The 20581-nt window shown below is 32.7% G+C and overlaps 1 protein-coding gene, 1 long non-coding RNA gene and 1 pseudogene across 2 annotated transcripts; all 3 read left to right on the top strand.

Annotated features, from left to right (window-relative positions):
- The first annotated feature begins 657 nt into the window (after positions 1 to 657).
- LOC123209973 lies at positions 658 to 1822 on the top strand. The gene is made up of 2 exons (XR_006501185.1): positions 658 to 852; positions 1307 to 1822. It is a non-coding gene; the product is annotated as an uncharacterized LOC123209973 (long non-coding RNA).
- Positions 1823 to 7109: 5287 nt separating this feature from the next.
- On the top strand, positions 7110 to 8210 carry LOC123210694 (F-box protein SKIP23-like). The gene has a single exon (XM_044629179.1). It carries the CDS (start codon positions 7110 to 7112, stop codon positions 8208 to 8210), a length of 1101 nt encoding a protein of 366 aa, XP_044485114.1.
- A 6284-nt stretch (positions 8211 to 14494) lies between these two features.
- On the top strand, positions 14495 to 20223 carry LOC123210696 (annotated as a pseudogene).
- The last annotated feature ends 358 nt before the right edge of the window (positions 20224 to 20581 follow it).

A 20581-nucleotide genomic window follows, 5' to 3' on the forward strand; every position in this document is an offset into this window, starting at 1 on the left:
TTCTTCGAAAATCTAAAAAATACGAGTCGATCTATCGTAAAACGGTGAAATTCGAAAAAATGGAACTGAAATTCGAATTCTAAAAGTTGAAAAACCCTAGAATGGTAACAATCGAAAAATTCTTTAAAAATCTGAAAAACACGAGTCGATATCTCGTAAAACGGTAAAATTCGAAAAAACGGAACCGAAATTCGAATTTTAAAAGTTGAAAAATCCTAGAATGGCAACAATCGAAAAATTCTTCAGAAATCTTAAAAATATGAGTCGATATATCAAAATGCCCCCCAAAATTTTAATAAAATTTCGTTTGACCCCTCAATTATCTATTCCTAAAATTTCATTGAGAAATTTATAATGCTTTTATAATGTTTAATATCACAATACCCCCTAATTTTAATAAAATTTCATTTAACCCCTTCTAGTGAGTGAGGAGGTTTATATAAATGAAGGGAAGGGTAATTTTGGTATTTTCAAAAAAGTCATGGGCATTTTTTTAGGAACAGTGAATTTGGGCATTTTTGCTTGAAAATGGTGACTTTGTGCATTTTTGCTTAGTGGGAGGGTAGTTTGACCATTTTTGATAATTTCCCTTTTCATATAGACTATAAGAGGCCACAATTTTTATGATAAAAACATAAATTACATTAAACTTAAGCACGAAGCTTGCCTGACTCGACTGACGAATGGAAAGCAGAACTGGCGCTTAAGTTAAGGGTAAGGAAAAGCCGTCTCTTGAATAGAGAAAGAAGGGCTGAGGCAACGAGTTCAGCTGCTCAATTGAAGCGGAGAAGCTAAGCTTTCAGTTTTACTTAAAACCTCAAGAACAGTCGGCAATGGCACGATCGTCCACCGGTGAGTTTCTTCTTCTGAACACATTAGCGCAGAGGTGTATAGATTATAAAAAACAACCACTATATATATATTTTTTTCATAAATATAAAGTTTACCGTCAAGAACCGCCGCCAATGGCAGGTTCATCGAGTCTCTTGAAATTTACTAGAAACACTGATTCCTCTGAACTCGTTAGTCCAGAGGTTTCTTGTTAAGCCAAGAACCGTCGGCAATGGCAGGTTGGAAAGGTTTGCAAATTAGTTCCATGCATTTGAAATATTTATAGCTTCAAAAATTTTTAATTTCTTTAATTCCTCTGAGGCTTCCCTTGGTTTAAACTAGTCCAGAGGTTTCTTTTTAAGTCAAGAACCGTCGACAATGGCAGGTTGGGCTTGCAAACTAGTTCCATGCATTTGAAATAATTTATGACTTTAAAATCTTTAATTTCTTTAATTCCTCTGAGGTTTCTTTGCAGCTGAATTCACATGTGTTAACTGTTCCTATCCGAGTAAATCCTTCGAACGACGTGGAATGATCCACCACGGTAAGAAAGTCCATAAGAACTTAAAACACGGTTGTGGCAGCTGCCACAACCGCTTTGCAACACACGCAGAGCTGACTTCCCATGCCTGCCCAGCTCCAACGAGAAGGGATGGGAACGGTAACTACTGCTGCCCAGCCCCAACGAGAAGGGATGGGAACGGTAACTACTGCTAATTCCTGCATGTGAAACTTTGAATGCTACACAATTTTATGGAAGGAGTTCTTAAAATAGTATTTCTATTTTCATTTCATTTAGGAATTCTTTCACGCATTGACACCAAATTCTAAGATGGTTTGGCTTTTTAAGTTGTTTTACGGTATGTGTCTGGTTGCTTTTCAATGCTTAGCGTGTTCAATATGAAATCTGGTCTTGCGGTTGCAGTATGTATGCAATTTGAAAGTACATATAGGGATGTGCAAAAAAGTTTCAAATCAAAAAATCGTTTTTTTAATCCAAGGCACCAAAATGTTGTATTAGAAGCTTCAGGTAAACAATTTGAAACCTTCTTATTACCATTTTCATTGCCCTGAACATATTACAATTTGAAAGTACATATAGGGAAGTGCTGGACCTGGCAGAGAAACCTTCTTATTACTATTTTCATTGCCCTGACCATATTGCAAAATCAACAACATCAATTAAATTTAACACTAACAATGGTCCCCCACAATTCCAATTTCATCTCAAAACAGGATATAACACCTTTTGTACAAACGAAAATAGTCAGCAATAGCTCCTCTCTGCTCATTTGTCTACCTACAGAGTAATGGCAGTACAATTGAAATTTCTTTGCCTCAACACATATGTGAGTAGAGAAAACACCATTCAATTCTTTATGGTATTACCTTCTCGCTTTTCCATCACAAACCCAACAATGAACGCCTCGGCGGCCACTGTACACCCAAAGAATATGATAATAAAATATGTAATATTAACAGAACTATAATAATTCCAGTAATAATAAACCCTAATCCAAAAGAAAGTAAAAGAGGAATCAAATCGTAGCTACTACGAACTGAATTACATAAAATTTACTGTAATAGACTTTGAGATAGTTAGCATTGAAGCCTTCAGGAATTACGGCGTCTTGATTCAAAGCGTCAATCAACATTTCTTCCCCTCCATTCTCGATTCCCTCTTTTGTCATGTCTGCTTGCTAAATCTGATAATCAAATAACGAAGTTGCTTTACGGTATGTGTCTGGTTGTTTTTCATTGCTTAGCTTGTTCAATATGAAATCTGGTCTTGTGCTTGCAATATATGTGCAATTTGAAAATACATATAGGGATGTGCAATATATGTGCAATCTGGTTGTTTTTCTAATTAGTGAATATGGAAATAGAAAAAAAAAATGATATGTAAATTATATAGGTATAATATGATAAATAATAAAAAATATGTTTTTAAAAAAAGTCCCTAAAATTTGCATTAAAATAAGTATGGAATGTGTATATATAAGTTTAATACAATACATCATCAATAACAAATTTCTAAAAATACGACAATATCATAATAATTTTAGTACTTACGAATCTTATATTGAAAATCAATACAACAATTCAAATATAAAATATTTGATTAACTATTAAACATAATATAAGATAATACATATTCAAAATTCTCTATATAATAAGTAATATATCAGTTAGTTGAAAAAATAAATAAATTAATTAGTTTGGATTTTAATGGGATCAAAGTAAATCTTTGTACAGGTTATAAGGGAGGAAAACACAAAATTAGGACTGAGAATTAAGAAAAAAATGTTGTTGAGGTTTTTTTTTTTTTTAAATGACAGTGACATTTTCATAAATAATTAAAAATATAAGAGATAATTTTGTATTTTAAGTTTAGCAAAAAATTCAAAAATACAATAAACTTAAAATATGACATATAATTTGTGTTTAATACGAGAATGACGTAAAATATGCGTTTAATACGTTTTGAGTTCAAAAATTTCTTTGAATGTGTTTAATACACATATTAAACACGAAATCAAACCACAGATTTGAGCCACCGATTGAAATTATAAATTCAAATTAAAGTCAAGCCATAAATTTGAATAATAAATTCAAATCGAATACCCGTAGTTCAAGTTTGACTTATTTTAAAAAAAAAAATCAACTTTTTCAATTTGAACTCAATTTGAATTTGAACTAAATGAATTTAAATTAAGTTAAACTGAATCGAGCCAACTCAATTCAGATACGACCCTACTTATGTATAGGTGGAACAATGAGATCAAGGAGGGTTAATTGACATATGCAAAATATCAATAAAATCTTTAATATTTTAGCTTGATTCTTCTAAATTTCATTACCTTACACTTTATTTTTCTTTTAAATTTAACCCCTTATATTGTTGGGCTTTTGGGTTCCTTTCCATGTAAAAAAACTCAAATTTATTTAATGAAAAGGTTTGACTCACTATATTCATAAATTAGATCAAAATAAAGATTCAATTTATATATATATATATATATATATATATATATATATATATATATATATAAATAACACACAAAAGTCAGAATAAAAGAGAAGAGAAAAGAGGGGAAAAATGTCGTTTTGGGTTTTCAGTGCACATTTATGGGAGATTTTCTTGTTTTCTCAATTTCACTGTTGGATTGCTCTAATTTTTGGAGTGCTGGTAGAAGACTCATCGTTCTTCATTTTGACCGATCGAGATTACGATTTGATTTTCAAGTAAGCAGTATCTGTATTGAAACATGATTAGTTGTCTGATGTAGTTTTGTTTATATAACTCTTAGAAAAACGTCTCTTTCTCTTTCGTCTACCATTGAATTTGACAATATTTTAGACACATTTGATATTATATTTTAGATAGTAGAGATTTGTTTTTTATACATATAACGTGAGATATAGACATTCAAGTTTGTTGTGATATTGCTTATTTTTCTATAATTGTGTTATATTTTTGCTTTGTTGCTTTGTAAAGTTGTCTATTTATTTATAAGCTGAAAACAATATACTTTTTTTATATATAATGGATTGATTTGTTTGGATAAAAACTCATGGTTTTACTATAATAATAATAATAATAATAATAATAATAATGAGAAGTAGACACAATCTGACAATAGCCTCTTCAAATTTAATGAAAGAAATGGAAATTAAAAAAATACAGGCACAATGAGATGAAATCATTTAGTATGTATGTTTATGCAATAATCTACCAATTGCACAAGTGAATATGTTAGTGAGACAAAAAAGTATCAGAACAAACACAAATTAACATTGACTATAGAGGAAACATCACTCCGAGGACACGAGCACTGAAAATTCATTTACCCAACCCAATTGGCTACAAGTTCAAGTTTTACTAATAAACCCACAAATTCTGTTTATTGATCCTAAATAGACTCCAAAGAAAATTCTAAATAATCAATGCAAGAGAAGCTCCTATCGAATATTTCTGTACTAAAAACATATGTTAGAAAAAGATCATAAAATTACAGTGAAATCTCAATAAAAATGTTACATTAAGTTTGTTTACCGTGCAATATAAGCATAATGTATATTAAAGGTCAAATGACTATTTTTCACCCGAAGTATGATAAAAATCTAATTTCTCATCTGTTAATTATGAAAAATTTAAACAACTATTTATATATTAAATTTCATTATTATTATTACAAGTAAAATGATCATTTATTAAAATATTTAAAAAAATAAAAAATTTATTTTTTTTCTAAAATTTAAAGATCTAATTAATTATCCCCCACACAAGAACTGTCTTTTTCCGTTCCCCAATTTGGAATAAAGTTACTAATTTTCATAAAACATTTAATGTTGTGGTATATTCAACACATTCTCACATGCAATACCAAGTCTCTGAAATATTTTTCTTCTTTTTCCTCTCACAGAATTCTTTAATTTTTTCAATTTTCTGATGGGAAATTGCATCCAGAGAGGCCGCGGAAGACGAGAGGAAGGGGCCGAGGAGCAGCAACAAGAAGAGGAGTTTGTAAAAGAGTATGGATTTTGTTGAAGGCGGTGGCGGGTTAGAGGTGAAGATAGTTCGATCGAAGGAGGAGTTGCAGTGGCTAATGATTCAGCTGAAAAGCAATGTAGGGAAAAGATTAGAGGATGTTTTGGCTGAAATTGGGAGAGGAAGAGGGAAAGTTGAAGCTTGGAAACCCTCTCTGGAGAGTATCATGGAGGGCCCTGAAACACTTGAGATTGATAGATGAATCTTTTTTCCTTATTTAATTTCTTATATAAGATACCTTTTCAGGTTTTTCCTGGACTGTCTTCTTCTCCATTTAGATTTTCATCATCGATCTTTTTCTTTCTTGTACTCTCAGGTTTTTGATTTGCGTCATGATCCCAAAAGGTCAAGAAGTGAAGTAATTGAGATTCTGAGATGTTGTTTATGACCCAAAATTACTTCAGAATCAATGGTTTTTTGGGACTAATATTTGTGTGTTGGATTCAATTTTAGGCCAAAGGACTATTTTCCATCCAAGGTATGCTGATTTCTCAAGTTTTCTCATGTTAATTTTGAAAATATCATTTACCGACGGTTAAACTTAATAGTTTTAAGGACAAAATCATCATTTTATTTGTAATATTAAAATAAAATAAAATTTTATTTTATTTTCCCCCTAACCCTAAAATCTAATAATTTTTCCCAACCCAAGTTTTCAAAAATAATATTTTCCCTATAGAATTTTCAAACTTTCAGATTGAATTTTTCGGCAGTGACCAACGATCTCCGGGCGATGTTTCTTTCTTTTTGGCGTCTCCTCTTTCTAGCCATGCAACGTCTACTCCTCCTTGGTGTTCTTGTCAATGAAGACGACGCTGAGGAGGAGGAGACGCCGCACAACCGGGGAGGAGACACCAGAGAGGAAGAAACATCATCTTGAGATCGTTGGTTGCTTTTAAAAAATTCAGTTTGAAAGTTTGGAAACTCTAAAAGGGAAAATTCTGTTTTTTGAAAACTTGGATTGGAAAAAATTGTTTGTTTTTAGGGTTTAGAAAAGGAAAATGATATAACTAACAAATTTAGTTAATTAAAACCATCCATGAGTAGTTAAATGAGATTTTCAAAATTAACGGGGGAAACTTGGAAAATCAGCATAGCTTTGGGGGTTGGGGGGAGGAGAATAAGTCCTTTGGCCTTAATTTTTATGCGTTCTTGTAAACAAAATGATTAAATGCTCCAATACTATGTTTTGGATACATCTTCCATCATGTCTTAAGCCATTCTGTTTATGGGCTTCCAGTAATATTTGAACCCATAAAAAATCTTCCAGACCACCGGACAATAGGGCCAAGTAATTTTCAAAATGTGAGGGGTAGGATTGTCCTCATAAGTTAACAGATTAAAGTTTAATTTGAAATTTATCATTTCCCAAATCATCACAACACACTTTGTTGGCAGTTTTAATATATTAAAGGGTATTATTGTCCTCATAAATTAATTAAATATAAAAATAATTATTATTTTCCAAATTTGAAGATGCAGGTATTGGATATGATCTGTAAAACTAAATCAGAATAGAATTAGTATTTGGCATAAGTCTAAGGTTATTAGGAAGATCACCCAATATATATATTCTACTTTTCGGTTTCAGATATTAAAATCTCAATCTCAGCCGTTCAGAGTTCTTTGCGTATAAACAGTTTTGTCCTAGGGCTACAGTTTCAGATTTTAAGCTCCCCTTCCAACGCTTTCTGAAAGTTCTCTGATCTAAGCCGCCGCCGTTGCCATGGCTGATTGGGCAAATCTGCTTCCTGATGTTTTGCTGGAAATCACTACGCATCTAACGTCGTACGAGGATTTTGTTGCTTTTGGTTCGGTTTGTTCCTCATGGCGATCTGTTGCAATTATGGAAAAGCCGAGATTTTTATTTAAACTCACCCCATTGCTGATGCTAGCACCAGAGAAGCCCACTGATCAACGCGGGTTTTACAGTTTTTCGGCGGATTTAACTCGGTACTTTATTTTACCTGAAGTTAATTCAAGAAGATGTTTATCTTCAAGGGGCTGGCTTCTAACAATCGCCGAAGCAGATTTATGTATGGCTCTTTTGCATCCTTTTTCACGGTTTGAAATTAAATTGCCTCATCCCAAGACTTTCAGATACTGGGAAGTTATTTCTCGAGTTGTTGAGCCGACTCGGCTGCATGCACTTTCTATCTCTAAATTTGTCTTATCAGCCAATCCCATGTCCACATCAGATTACATGGTAATGGTTCTTTGTGGAGCTGGCGGAGATATTGCATATTGTAAACCTGGTGATAAATCATGGATCCCAATTGAGTCTACTGTATACAATTATGATATCACCTATTATAAAGGGCTATATTATTCCATTAATGATGAAGGTCAAATAATGCAGTGTGATCTCACCAAAAAAGTTTCAGTAGAAGTTGCGCAAATGCCACATCAAAAGTCTCTACAGTCGGTTTTGTACATAATGGAATCGGTAGGAGTATTGATTGTGGTTGAACGAAAGATTTATGAAGAAGACGGTGAAGAGGGGAGTTATGGAACTACTGGATTTAAGGTTTTTCAAGTGGATTTGGGAAATAATAATTGGACTGAGGTAAAAGATTTGGGTAATAGAGCACTGTTTCTGGGTTTTAACTCTTCATTCTCTGAGGAGGCCCTTTATTGCAAAGCTAATTGCATATACTTTACTGATGATTGTTACGAATTTTATCTCAATGAAGAATTTCACCCCAAGGGAGGAGGGAAGGATATAGGAATATATAACATCCTAGATGGTAGTATTGAGCCACACTTCCATTTTCAGGATAACTCGTACAGCTTTGTTAATCCACCAATGTGGGTTCAACAGTTTTAGATTCAACTTAAGTTCTCCTGGGTTGAAAAATTTGTCTTAGAGTATATGAATTTCTATTTATTGTTTATTTCAAAATAGCATAAGTATTATTATAAATTTTATGTTTTATGTTTCTCTTTATTTGGGAGTATATGATTTATATGTACGTGTCTCTTTATCTTTGGTATCTTTTAGTATCTTTTGCACATTGACATCAAATTCTAAGATGCTTTTCATGTTGTCTGCTAGTTGCGGCTTTTTAAGTTGTTTTACGGTATGTGTCTGGTTTGCAATATATATGCAATTTGAAAATACAAAAAAACTTTCAAATCGTAAAATTTGAGCAAACCATTTAAATATTGTAGTTTGGTTTGGTTTAAGTTGAAAAACAATATAAGTCGGTTTGAAAATTTTGAATAAAATGGTTTATGGTTTTTGGTCCGATTTAGGTGGGAATTTAAGATTTTTTTTTTAACAAAACAAAGTTGTTTTGTTGCTTTAATTAACAATTAATTCCATTAACATCTTCTGACCTAATTCAATTCCTTCCATGTTCTAATTCCATTCCATTAACATCTTTTGCCCTAATCTGATTCCATCTTCTAATTCTCTTCCAAATTGTCTCCCTTAAATCCATTCTCTCAAAAATCGTCTCTCTCCGAAGCAAGGAGTCGGGCGATGGAAGATTCCAGCCAATTGCGGACGACACTTCCATAAACTTTGTCTGGATCACGAACGGTCTGAGACGTGGCTGGAAGAAGGCATTTGTTTTGGTACGTGAGCTGATGAAGCATCGTCTGTGGTGAGTCAAGTACCTTATTGGTGTATTTATGTAGAATTTGTTGCGCTTGTAACTTCTGGGACCTCAACAATAATGGGAGGCGATTGACAACATTTTGGTTCTGTTGTTTATTTTTTGTTGGAAGAGATTTTGTTTTTGGTTTTGGCTTTTGTACTGTTGTGGAAATGTTATAAGGTGGCAAATTGTAGAGTCCTATTGGACAGATTAGTACTGCAATTTGGTACTGTAATATGTTTGATCTAATGTTAAAAATTCGGTTTTTGTATTTGTTGTACTGAATTCGCCCTAGCAAGAGTTTTTATGTTGGTAGTATGTGATTTTCTTTCTTTTTCTAGTACTGACAGGGTTTGAAAATGTTTTCCAGAGCCAATTGTTGCCGATTCTTGTTTTTTTGTCTGTTGTAAATAGAAATGAGTTAGGGTTTAAGCTTATGTGCAAATGTTTGTTAGAATGTATTATCATATCCATTTGATTATGTTCAACTAAAACTCTTTTTTGTAGAACTACACCAAACAAGTAGAATTTACGAACAATTGGTATGGGATGTTTCACTAAACTGAAAGGCTAGATGTTATCGGTGAAAGATCGAATGGCCTAAAAAGGGAGACGAATTAGTTAATTTAAAATAATTTTTAATAAAATAAATAATTGAATCAATTTAAGCAACTTAATGAATGATGACCAATTTCAATCCAATTTATGAAAATGTCAAGATATATTTCAAATAATTAACATAATCAAAATAACATACAATACAAAATATGAATTTACAGGAAAAGAAAATCAAACAAGTGATATATAATGATTCAGTGCAATCCAGTTTACATCCACTCCTCTAAGTTATGTTCCTTGGAGTATTCTACAAATTCTTAATTGATAAAATCTTAACTAAGTTTTTTTTTTACAATACAAATAACTTTCAAGGTACTATTAATTTTTACAAGTGTTAGAGTCCACTTTCTCTTTCTAAAAATTTCTAGTCTCACTAAGAGTAAATCTTACTCTTTTATAATATAAATTAATAAGAAGATAAGACTTAAAATCTCTCTCAAAAAGTATATATCAAAGTTTTAACTCAATGTAATTCAATACAAAAATTAAAAAAAAGTGTATAAGTAAAAGTTTTGATTAGAGAAGAGGATTTGCAAATGAGTAACTCAAAATTAATTTGCTCTCAAATATATAAAAGTTCTTGATGACAAAAGTTCTTCTCAAATGGATTTGATTGAGTTTATATAGAGAAAAATTACTGTTATACACAAAACTAATCGTTAATTTTCTAGAAAACACAAAATTTGATCGGCTAGATTAATTCAATCAACCAGATGTGACGTGACACTTTCATGGTATTTAGATGACACTAGCCATTAGAAAATTATAGCACAATTCGGTCAACCAAATTTCTGAAAACCAAAATACATGGTTTCTAGATAATTTGAAAGCTATTATCGAAAAATTTGGCTGGTCAAATTCGATCAACTGAATTTTATTATATTTTACCTCTTGAATTTTAAAAATGTACAATTTCACCCCTAAAACTTGAAAAGTGACAATTTAACCCATTTTAAAAAAACTCTTTCAAAACGAATTTTAAGATATGAAATTTTAGTCCATAAAACTTTAGAATTTCAAATGAGTTATTAAAATCTAATAAAAATTTGGCTTAACTCAATAAGTTTGAAAAATGACATTTTAACGCAAAATGTGAAAGATATAAGAACAAGTTTTGAGTAAGTTTTCATATGCAAATAAATATTCTAATCAAGATTAATGCTTCAAAATTATAAAAACATCTACTTAGACTTAAGTTTTTCTTTAAATCTTCAAGAATTCTTTATTTGAGTTTTGTTTTTTATTTTCATCTTAATACTCTTTTAAATACATTTGATGAATTCTTGTAATTTAAACTCAAGTAAAGTCCGTAGTTAATCTAATTTGAAAAATATTAGTTTGTTATCATCAAAATAAGAATATAATAACTTCTTGAGTCAACAATTGGATCACTAGATAAGCTTTAGACAAGAGAAAGATGCACTTAATAACCTCCTAATGCCAAATTAGAGAAAGGCGAATACCTCCCTTGCATAATGACAGACTATGAGGGGGCGTTTGGTTGAAGTTATTTAAGATTACCTTGGTAATCTATCTTTTATTTCCTTGTTTGGTTTGTCAGTAATAAAAGATTACAGTAATCTTCTATTACCAATGCTGACGTAACAGGTAATATAGATGGTAATCTGATTACCACCTTCACCTTAGGTATTTAAAGATTACTGAAGTAATCTTGAGTTTATTATAATTATATTATTATTTATTAATTTTTGAGATAAAAATAAATTTATTTTTAATTAATATGACAAATAATATAAAAAATATTCAAAAATAATTATATTCAAGGGTATTTAAGTAAAATATTTTACTAGTAATCTTTTATTACTTTTAACCAAACACAATAATTATTTATACCTACCAAATTTTATCAAACATAGTAATTATTTATACCCAGTAATATTCTAAGTAATTTATCTTCAAAGTAATCTTTCTATTTTGATAATAAAACATTACCCAAACCAAACGCCCCCTGAAAGTTTTTTCTCATTCCCCTCTGAAACAAGAATTATAATTTAAATGCTGCTCAAGCTTGTTGGCAAATATCAAATCTGTGCCATTTGGGAAAATAGACTCCCCAACGACCCTAATGGTTTCTGCATTAATTTAAGAATGGCATTTAAAGGACGTGAAATCAATTCAAAATGCAAACAAAAAACATCAGCTTTCTCTTAAAAAGCCAAAAGACTTGTTCCCACCCAAAGTGTAATCCCAACCTCGCACCATCGAACTTTTAAAAATCCAAAGTCCCACTAATAAACAAAATTCTGTTAAAGAACTCAGATAAAAAGGTAAAACTATCATTTAACAAAAAAATTTTAAAAACTAAAGTTTTATTATATTCTCTCTCTTTATTTTGAAAATCTAATAATTTTCCCCTAAACTCAAAGTTTGAAAAATGGCAATTTCCCCCTAGGGTGCATTTCCTTTTTTTCTCTCGACTCTTCTTTTCCTCCTGGTCTAAAGCCCTAAACTCTCGTCGAAGATTACCAACGTCTTTATCTCCTATGAAGAAGACGACGAAGTTATCATTTTCATTCTTTGACAATCTCCGGTGAGAGTTTAAGGCTTTAAACCGAGAGGGATAATAGAGTCGAGAAGGAGAGAGAACGCCAACGACGTTTCAAAGCCCTAGGAGAAAATTACCACTTTTCAAATTTTGGGATGTGAGAGAAATTATTAGATTTTCAAATTGAGGAGAGAAAATGTAATAAAACTTTATTTTTTAAAAATTTTTTAGGGGGAAATTGTCACTTTTCAAACTTTAAGAGAAGAATTGTTAGATTTACAAATTGAGGAGAGAAAATATAACAAAACTTTAGTTTTTAAATTTTTTTGTTAAATAACAATCTTACTCTTAATTTTAATTAAATTTTTTAATAAAATTTTACTCATAGACGGAACTTTAGATTTTAAAAGTTGAAAAATATGAGTTTGAAATTACACTTTACCATTGGTGGGAACAAGTCCTTCGGCCCTCTTAAAATCCCCTAATCCATATGTCAATTTCACATATTTTGTTACCAATAAATAGTAAAGAGTAACCGACCCTATATATATATATATATAATCAATAAAACTATGTGTACCTATTTTTGATATACAATTTGTATACACAAATGAGGTGTTATCATGTGATTGAATATTTTTTTATTATATGATGACACATGTTTTAAAATCACCTAATTATATGATAACATATCATTGTGTATATGAATTATGTACCAAAAATAGGTACACATAGTATTGCTCATATGTAATACCCTTTTAAGTTTGGGTTGATGGTTGGTGATGTGGAAAAAATATAGAACCTTTGTTATAATCATTTTACAGTTATAACCGTTACTTCTAAGGTTTACCGTCAGAATTCAAACGAGTCGGTAGCTATGGCGGGCTCTTCTCCTTCCCGTGAGTTTCCGACTTTCCTCTTCTAATTTTCTCTTTTTTCACTTATATTCTAACTTTTAAAATTATTTCTCAGTTTCTTTAATTTCTTGGGAAATTTACCACTGCTTCTTTTCAGGTTTGTTCGTTTGTGTGAATTGCACTAAATCTACTGCCCGGAGTTTTGACCGACGCGGCATTGTCGACCATAGCAACAGTGTGCATAGAAACTTGAAGTACTGCTGTGGGGGCTGCTTCAACCGCTTCCAAACTAGTGCAGATCTCATATCCCACAAGTGCACAGCCAAGAAAGAAAAGAATGATGCCAAGAAAGGCAGGGAGATTGCTGTTCATAATTAGTTCAGGGTAACTGTTTGGTTTGTTAAATTTTTAGTATAACAATTTAACAAATACTGAATTTCTTGGGCTTAAAAGCATTCGATGAAAAAAGAGTAACACTCATATGCTAATGCTAATGCATCTCTGTATCTCTGTTGACTGCATAAAAGTACTGAAAGAATAATTCATATACCCAGACCACAATCTTTGAATTCCCGTCATCAACATATTTGACGCTGCCAGTTCCAGAAATCCCTTAATATTCATCCAGTTGCTTACGTTTTATATTAATCTTGATTGTTTCTTTCCATATTTCAATGTGTTGGGTGAAGCCTCTTTCTATCATTGACTCCTGATTTCAAAGCCTGCAAATAGTCCATGCCCAGCTCACTAATTTTACTGTAATTTAGGGATCCGAATTCATTCTAAGTGACTCTTCTGGCTATTCTTTAGTCACAATATTTAGAGGCTGAAATGGCCAAAGGCTTCATACTGAGCTCTCAGCAGACTAGCTTTCTATCAGACGTAAGCAGCCGGAAACCAAGAGAGGAATTTCTTGGCTTTTCAAGTTTCTTTGTTGCTTTACCCAGTTTCAGCTCAAATAATAGCAACCCAAGAGAACAAAAACAAATAATTCTTAGTTCGACTTCACAGGCTTAACATCACTTAAACCATCTGGAACACTTTTATGCACCCACTTGAATTGGCAGCAACAACCATGCCTTATTTTGCTCTCCAGCAGACACTTGAAAACAAGCCGCCTATTCTTTTCCAGAAATAGGATCAATGGAACCAAACTTGTAGGATGCAACTGGCAGAGGTAGAGATCTATAGTAAACATATACCTGAGGCAGGACAAACATGGCATCAAACAGTTAAGAGAAGTTGGGTTGTTCAGCAGAAATGTTGATAAGGCACCAAGGATGAAAGAAACTTAAAATTGCATAAAATTATAAATACACTTAATGCTGCAGCAAATCAAACTACAATAGACCATTTTATGTTCTACCTCATTTGTTTCTGAACCACAAGCTGCATAACCATCAGCAGTTGACAACCCCAGCAAGTTCTGAAGGAAATGCATAATCAAACCAAAACAATACAAAAACAAAAATTAGACATGCTTAAGATATGGTTAAACAAAAAAATATAATTCTTCCTTCTCGTTAGTATGCCCGCTAAAGGTAAAGCTGAAAGCATTGGTGGATGGCCAACAATGACTGTTTTTTTGGAGATCCCAAAGCTTCAAGGTATTGTCGGTGGGTGCTGTAACAAGAGTGACTGAGGCAGGATTCATTAGGAAGTTTGTATCAAAGCGGAATTATGATGAGACATCTGTCACACAAATACCATTGCAATTGTTTTCCTAGAGAATTTCAGAGAAAGAGAAGGCTATTTTGAATAATAAAGATTGGCATTTGGAATTAGGAGTGATGCAACCTTAATGTGCAAGGATGAGTTTGCTTCTGCAGGTGCTATCATGCTGGCAAATGAAACAAGGTCAATGTGTTCTGATGTGAAGTCAGTCTGTTTTGATATGAGATCAGTTCATACAGAGATTCCGGGTAAAAAAGTTTCTCAGTTTGATACCTGGTCAGTTCATTCTGATGCTCCAATGAAGAAAATTTCTATTTCTGAATTTAGGTCACTTTCTTCTGAGGTTCCCAACAAGCAAATGGCTGATCCTGTTTCAAGATGGAGAAAAACCAGGCCTCTTCTAGAGACCATTCCTAGTCCTGATTCTCTGTCAGCTGGGTCCAGGACTGCAAAAAAGACTATTTCTGGTTCTCCAAGGACATCAGGTCCTTCCAACAGTCAAGCCAGGAAAATTCCAAGTTCTAATCCAAATTCAGCTTTTCAAATGAAGTCTGTCAACCTGACTGGCCCTTCCTTGCACGTTTCCACGTATCATCCTTTTCATGTTTCTTATATTCAATTCTAAAATTTTCGTACCGATAAATTAAATTAAAAACATATTAAACACGGTATCCAGAAAGATTCATCCGCTTTCCTAACTGGGTCCCCGTGTTCAAGTGTGTATTTCACATGATACACCACATTGTTTGGTGTATGTCATCCATGTCGTGCTTTTTACTTGCTGCAGTGAATTCGCCCTGGCAAGAGTTTTTATGTAAGGAATATGTGTTTCTCTTTCTTTTTCCGGTCCTGGCAGGGTTTGAAAATGTTTTCCAGAGCCCATTGTTGCCAATTCTTGTTTTTCTGTCTGTTGTAAATAGACACGAGTTAGTGTTTAAGGTTCTGTGCAAATGTCTGTTGAACGTATTACCAGATCCATATGATTCTGCTCAACTAAAACTCTTCTTTGTAGGAATCAAATGTGTTTGTGAAGTGAAACAGAACGTTTTGTTTATATAAGTACAATAAATCAATGTTTGCATGTAATTTCAAAAATATGGCGTGACATCAATGTTTAACTGGATTGAGTATATTGATTCTTTTAGCTTTACAAAAATATGGGTATGTTGATACATTTTGTATGTGCTATAGCTATACATCTATACGCTATTCATTGACTGAGAATCAGCTAGTACCGTGAAATTGCTTTATTATTCCGGTGAGATTAATTTCTGTTGCAAAAAAAATATACTTAAGTTTTCATATTGTCTGTTTTGCAGGTTAGGAATCTCGAATTTTTTATTGCTTTTCTTGTATTGACAATGGCTCTATGCTTTTTGACTGAGCTTGGCTATGCAAAGCCTGATGTGAAAGAAGTTTTGTATGGGCTTTTTGTTCCCCAACTCAAAGGAAATGGTGCAACTGGTCTTGCAATATCTCTTCTTGGTGCTATGGTTAATTTTATTTGAAAGTTCTCATCTTGTTTGTTGATGTTCATTTTTCTTTGTAGGCACAATATCTTTCTACACTCAGCATTGGTGCTTTTTAGAAAAATCCCAAGATCTGTTCGAGGCATCAAGGTGAAGTTTCAATTTTGTAGACTAGTTTTGCTATTTTTGGGGGTGTACTGCTGGAGATCTGGTCTATACATAATCAATATTGGGGCTAGATACCACTATTACCCTTTTATCTATCAGCTTAAACTTCTAGGTTTTGTGATTTCTTGAGATTATATTAGTGCAAAAATAATCTCACGTGTCTGTATCATATCTGCATTTGTTTTAGCATTTTCATTTTCATTTGTATCTTGATTCATGTAATAGGTGAGGTGCCTTCAGGCTCAAACAAAATTATAGAGAATTAACTCCACGTGCCTTATGTTGAGTATATATACAATTGTTATGCCCTTAATAATTTAAGCTTTTAGATTAAGTAGTTATATCATATTTTTTGCACCCAAGTGTGTGAGGAAATTGTTTGTGATTTGTGTAAACCTCTAAATTGTATAAATGTATAAATTAGAACAGTGTTCTTGATCATTTACATTAGAATTTGTATGTGAACGTACTTTTGTATATAGAATCACGCTATACCTGAGAAGGCCTTTTAAAACTCAGATACCATTATTGGACTTTTCCAATGAACTAAAGTCTTTGGTTTTAGTGGTTTCTTAACATAATGTATTCTGGTGCCATTGTTCTTCACAGGAGGCCTGCAGATTTTATATGATCGAAAGTGGCTGTGCTCTGGCAGTAGCATTTGTCATTAGTTTAGCTGTTAGATCCGTAAGTGGTGCAGTTTGTAGTTCTTCAAACCCGAATCCTGAAGATCAAGATAGTTGCAAAGGCATGGATTTAAATAAGGCCTCCTTTTTACTTAAGAGTATGTAATCTGGCAACATTATTTTTTATATTTCAAATCTTTGTTTTGGTCTCGCATTAGTTTCTACCAGATAGTACTTTTTTCATAATTTGCATTTTCTTCTGGAAGTATAAGTAGTTAGTTTTAATGAGATATACATACATACATACATACATATAAGTTCTCCAATAACAGGAACTTATTCAGGGCAATATGTCATGCAGGTATTTTATAAATTTTGTCATTGTATGGTTATATTTCTCCGGTCTATGAATATGAATATTCAAGTAAAAATATAATCTTGTCGCTTTGTCTGAGCCTATTCCTGAGGTTTAAGGATATGAACTTACTGGTGTAAGTGTGCGTCTCTTTTGTCTGAAATAGATAACAATTACTAATCAAATTGCACAGCTGATCATCCTTCCCTTTGGTCGGTGCTTTATATGTCTATTGGAGAAGATGTTTCTTGGTCAGTTTACTCTAGTGATAAATGCCAATGCATAACACATGTTTATGTTTTCTAGAAGTTACCTGACTGAATTTATGTAGATGATAGTTGAATTCATTCAAATGCATTTTTGTTTCTTTATATTGGCTTCCTCTGGCACATTTTTTTTCTTTTTTTTTTTTTCAGGTCAATATTTTTGTTTTTCTGTTTTGAAGGACTTTCTTGACCTGCGCATGAGGCCATGGTTTAAAAGTTCCTAACTCGTTGCTTGGCGATAGTCCCTAGTTTAGTAGTGGTATTAATTGGTGACTCTGCTGGGGTTGGAAAACTTATTACAATTACATGGGTAAATGACATAACTTGCATTAAAAGCCAAGATTATTTAATATGAAAACACCTTATGTTGAGGTGAAGGGGTTTACAGGAAGTCTACTGTATTGAAATGCAACATCTATTTTAAACATTGGGGATGCTTAGAATTTTTTAATGCTGATTCTGCTATAGTTGAGCCGTTCTAGTTTTAGGGTTCTTGGATGTCTCCTAAAACTGTCTGTCCGATGTTTTATGGTTTAATCTTTTATCTTGAACAAGTCATCTAGTAAAATAGAAGTTCATATTCCAAATGTTCTTTTAAAATCTCATCATTTTTGCAGAATCTTAATGCCTCTATTTATTTATTTTTTTTCAACTGGTCTACTATTACTATTTCCTACAACTGATTTGCAATTGGTACAAGATAACGGATCCGTCCTGTTTTAAGATTACATCGTATTACTAATTTAGTTCCAATGGTGAAATGGCTTTTCGTCACGGAAAGAGTGATTGCTCAAGGTAAAATGATATTTGGAAGATCTTATCGAAGTGACTTGTCGTGGCACTTGACGGTCAATGGCTATTCACTTTGTTCCATTGAATTTTGTATTTATCTTGTTCCACACCTCAAGTTTACTAGCGGCAAGGTCAAGATGGGGCCACACGTCAACTCAATTGCGGTGAAATTTTATGCTTGTTATATTGTTCGGGGGTTAAAAATTCAAGGGAAAAGGATTATTTCCCACCCATTTTTTTATCCTATTCTCAAATCTATACCTACGATAGACTAAAAACTTTTTTTTTCACTCATGACCAAATTATCATCCAATTTTTCAGTTAGAAACAGGGATAAAATCGTTATTTTACTATTTATATTAAAAAGTTATAAAATTTATTACTTTTCACCCTCTTAGGTTTTAGAAACTAACATTTCATATTTACCTAAAGTTTTTTAAACTTTGAAAACTAACATTTTCACCCCCAAACCTAAGGTTTCCATATTTTTCAAAACGCAGCCACATAACTTTCAAAAATAGCAGTTTCACCCCTATTCTTCAACTTCATCTTCCGGCGTCGTCACCAACCTCCTCCTTCTCTTGGTGTGACGACGGTAGTGTGATGAAAAGATCTTCATCTCCTCGTCGCATGATGCGATGAAAAGACGAAGATCTCTTTGTCGCTCCACCCAGACGACGAAGGACGACGCTTCGTCGCTCGTCGGGTCGTCCAGACGCGATGACGAAGCATTGTCCTTCGTCTATTCTTCTAGATCTGGACAACGCTTTGTTGTCTAGATCTAGGAGATGAAGGGTTATAGTCAGAGATGAGAGATCGGTCGAATGCGTCGGCCATCGGCGGTGGCCGAAGAAGGAAGCAAACCCTAGAGGTGAAATCTAAACTTTTCAAACTTTAAGGATGGGTTAGTTGTTAGTTTTTAAAACCTAGAAGGGGGAAATAGTGAAATTTTAAAGTTTTAAGGTTTTAAATAGTAAAATAATGATTTTGCCCCTGTCTTTAACTAAAAAATTGGATAGCAATTTGGTCATGGATGAGAAAAAATTTTTTTAATATTTTTGATTTGTCGTGAGTATAGATTTGAAAATACCCTAAAAAATGGGTGGGCACTTGTCGTTTTTCCCAAAATTGAATCCAATGCTGTTGTAATCTTCCTGCTAAAACATAGTGGATTTTACCTTTATTCCATGTAGGGCAGCAGCTATAATCTAGGTCTAGAACATCATCATTAAAGGGCTGATATCTTTCCTTTATGTCTCTCCTGACAGATTTCATCTATCACTTGGATCATTAGTTTGCTGATAACAGCGATAAACATATACTATCTTGTATCCAGCTTCATCAACTTCCTTTTCATGGCCCTCCAAAACTCGTGGAAGCCATCCTTTTGGGAATATTTGGTTTTGCAGCAATTGCAATGTATTTAGTGGGAGTAGCTTACCTGGTCTGCCGTAAAAGTAAGGAAGCAACACACCTTTTGGCACTAACAACAACAGATGAAAATCGACAGACATCAAACCGTTTTTGTCATGCATCAGTGTACACTCTCCCTCACGAAGACATAGCATGCATGCAGTTACCGCAGAGAAGTGGAATGGATCTCGAGTAAAGGAAGGTTGGTTTGGTGATAGTAGGAAGGCAAGATCTTCGAAATCACTTATCGGTATTTTTTCAGAAAATGCTAATTTTTGTAGTCTGAAGTAGATTAGAATAAAGAAGTTGATAGTCTCAGTTTGATGCTTCTACCATGTATTTCATTTATCCTATTCCTGTGTGAGAAGTTGTTGATTGCAAGGGAGGGGTGTGTGAGTGTGAGAGACATCACAGAAAGAAAGAAGAGCTGAGAAATTCTTCTCTGTAATTTTTTCACTGATTGTTGATTGTTTCTTTTGACTGCCACAAGTGGAAGTTTTGTTAATCTGTGCGTATAGCTTTATCTAATTTGTTAGATTTGACGAGTTAGCCTGGCGTTTTTATGTGTAAAAAATGGCTGTAAACTATAAGTATATATAAATATGTATATAAAAGATGTATGTATTAAAAAAATTTAAATTAAATATTCAATATTAAATAATAATTAATCGAATGATAATTTTTATCTATATATTCAATTATATTTTTAAAATTGTTTGTATATAGTATTATTTTTTAAAAATATTTTTTTAATTTTAGATAATTTTGTTTTGGTAATATGTATTTAAATTGTCAAATAAAACTAAAGTAACGAAAAAATTTGATTCAAAACTAAAACTTTAATAGGTGATA

This window comes from Mangifera indica, chromosome 3, assembly GCF_011075055.1.
Source record: "Mangifera indica cultivar Alphonso chromosome 3, CATAS_Mindica_2.1, whole genome shotgun sequence".
NCBI classification, from domain to species: Eukaryota; Viridiplantae; Streptophyta; class Magnoliopsida; order Sapindales; family Anacardiaceae; genus Mangifera; species Mangifera indica.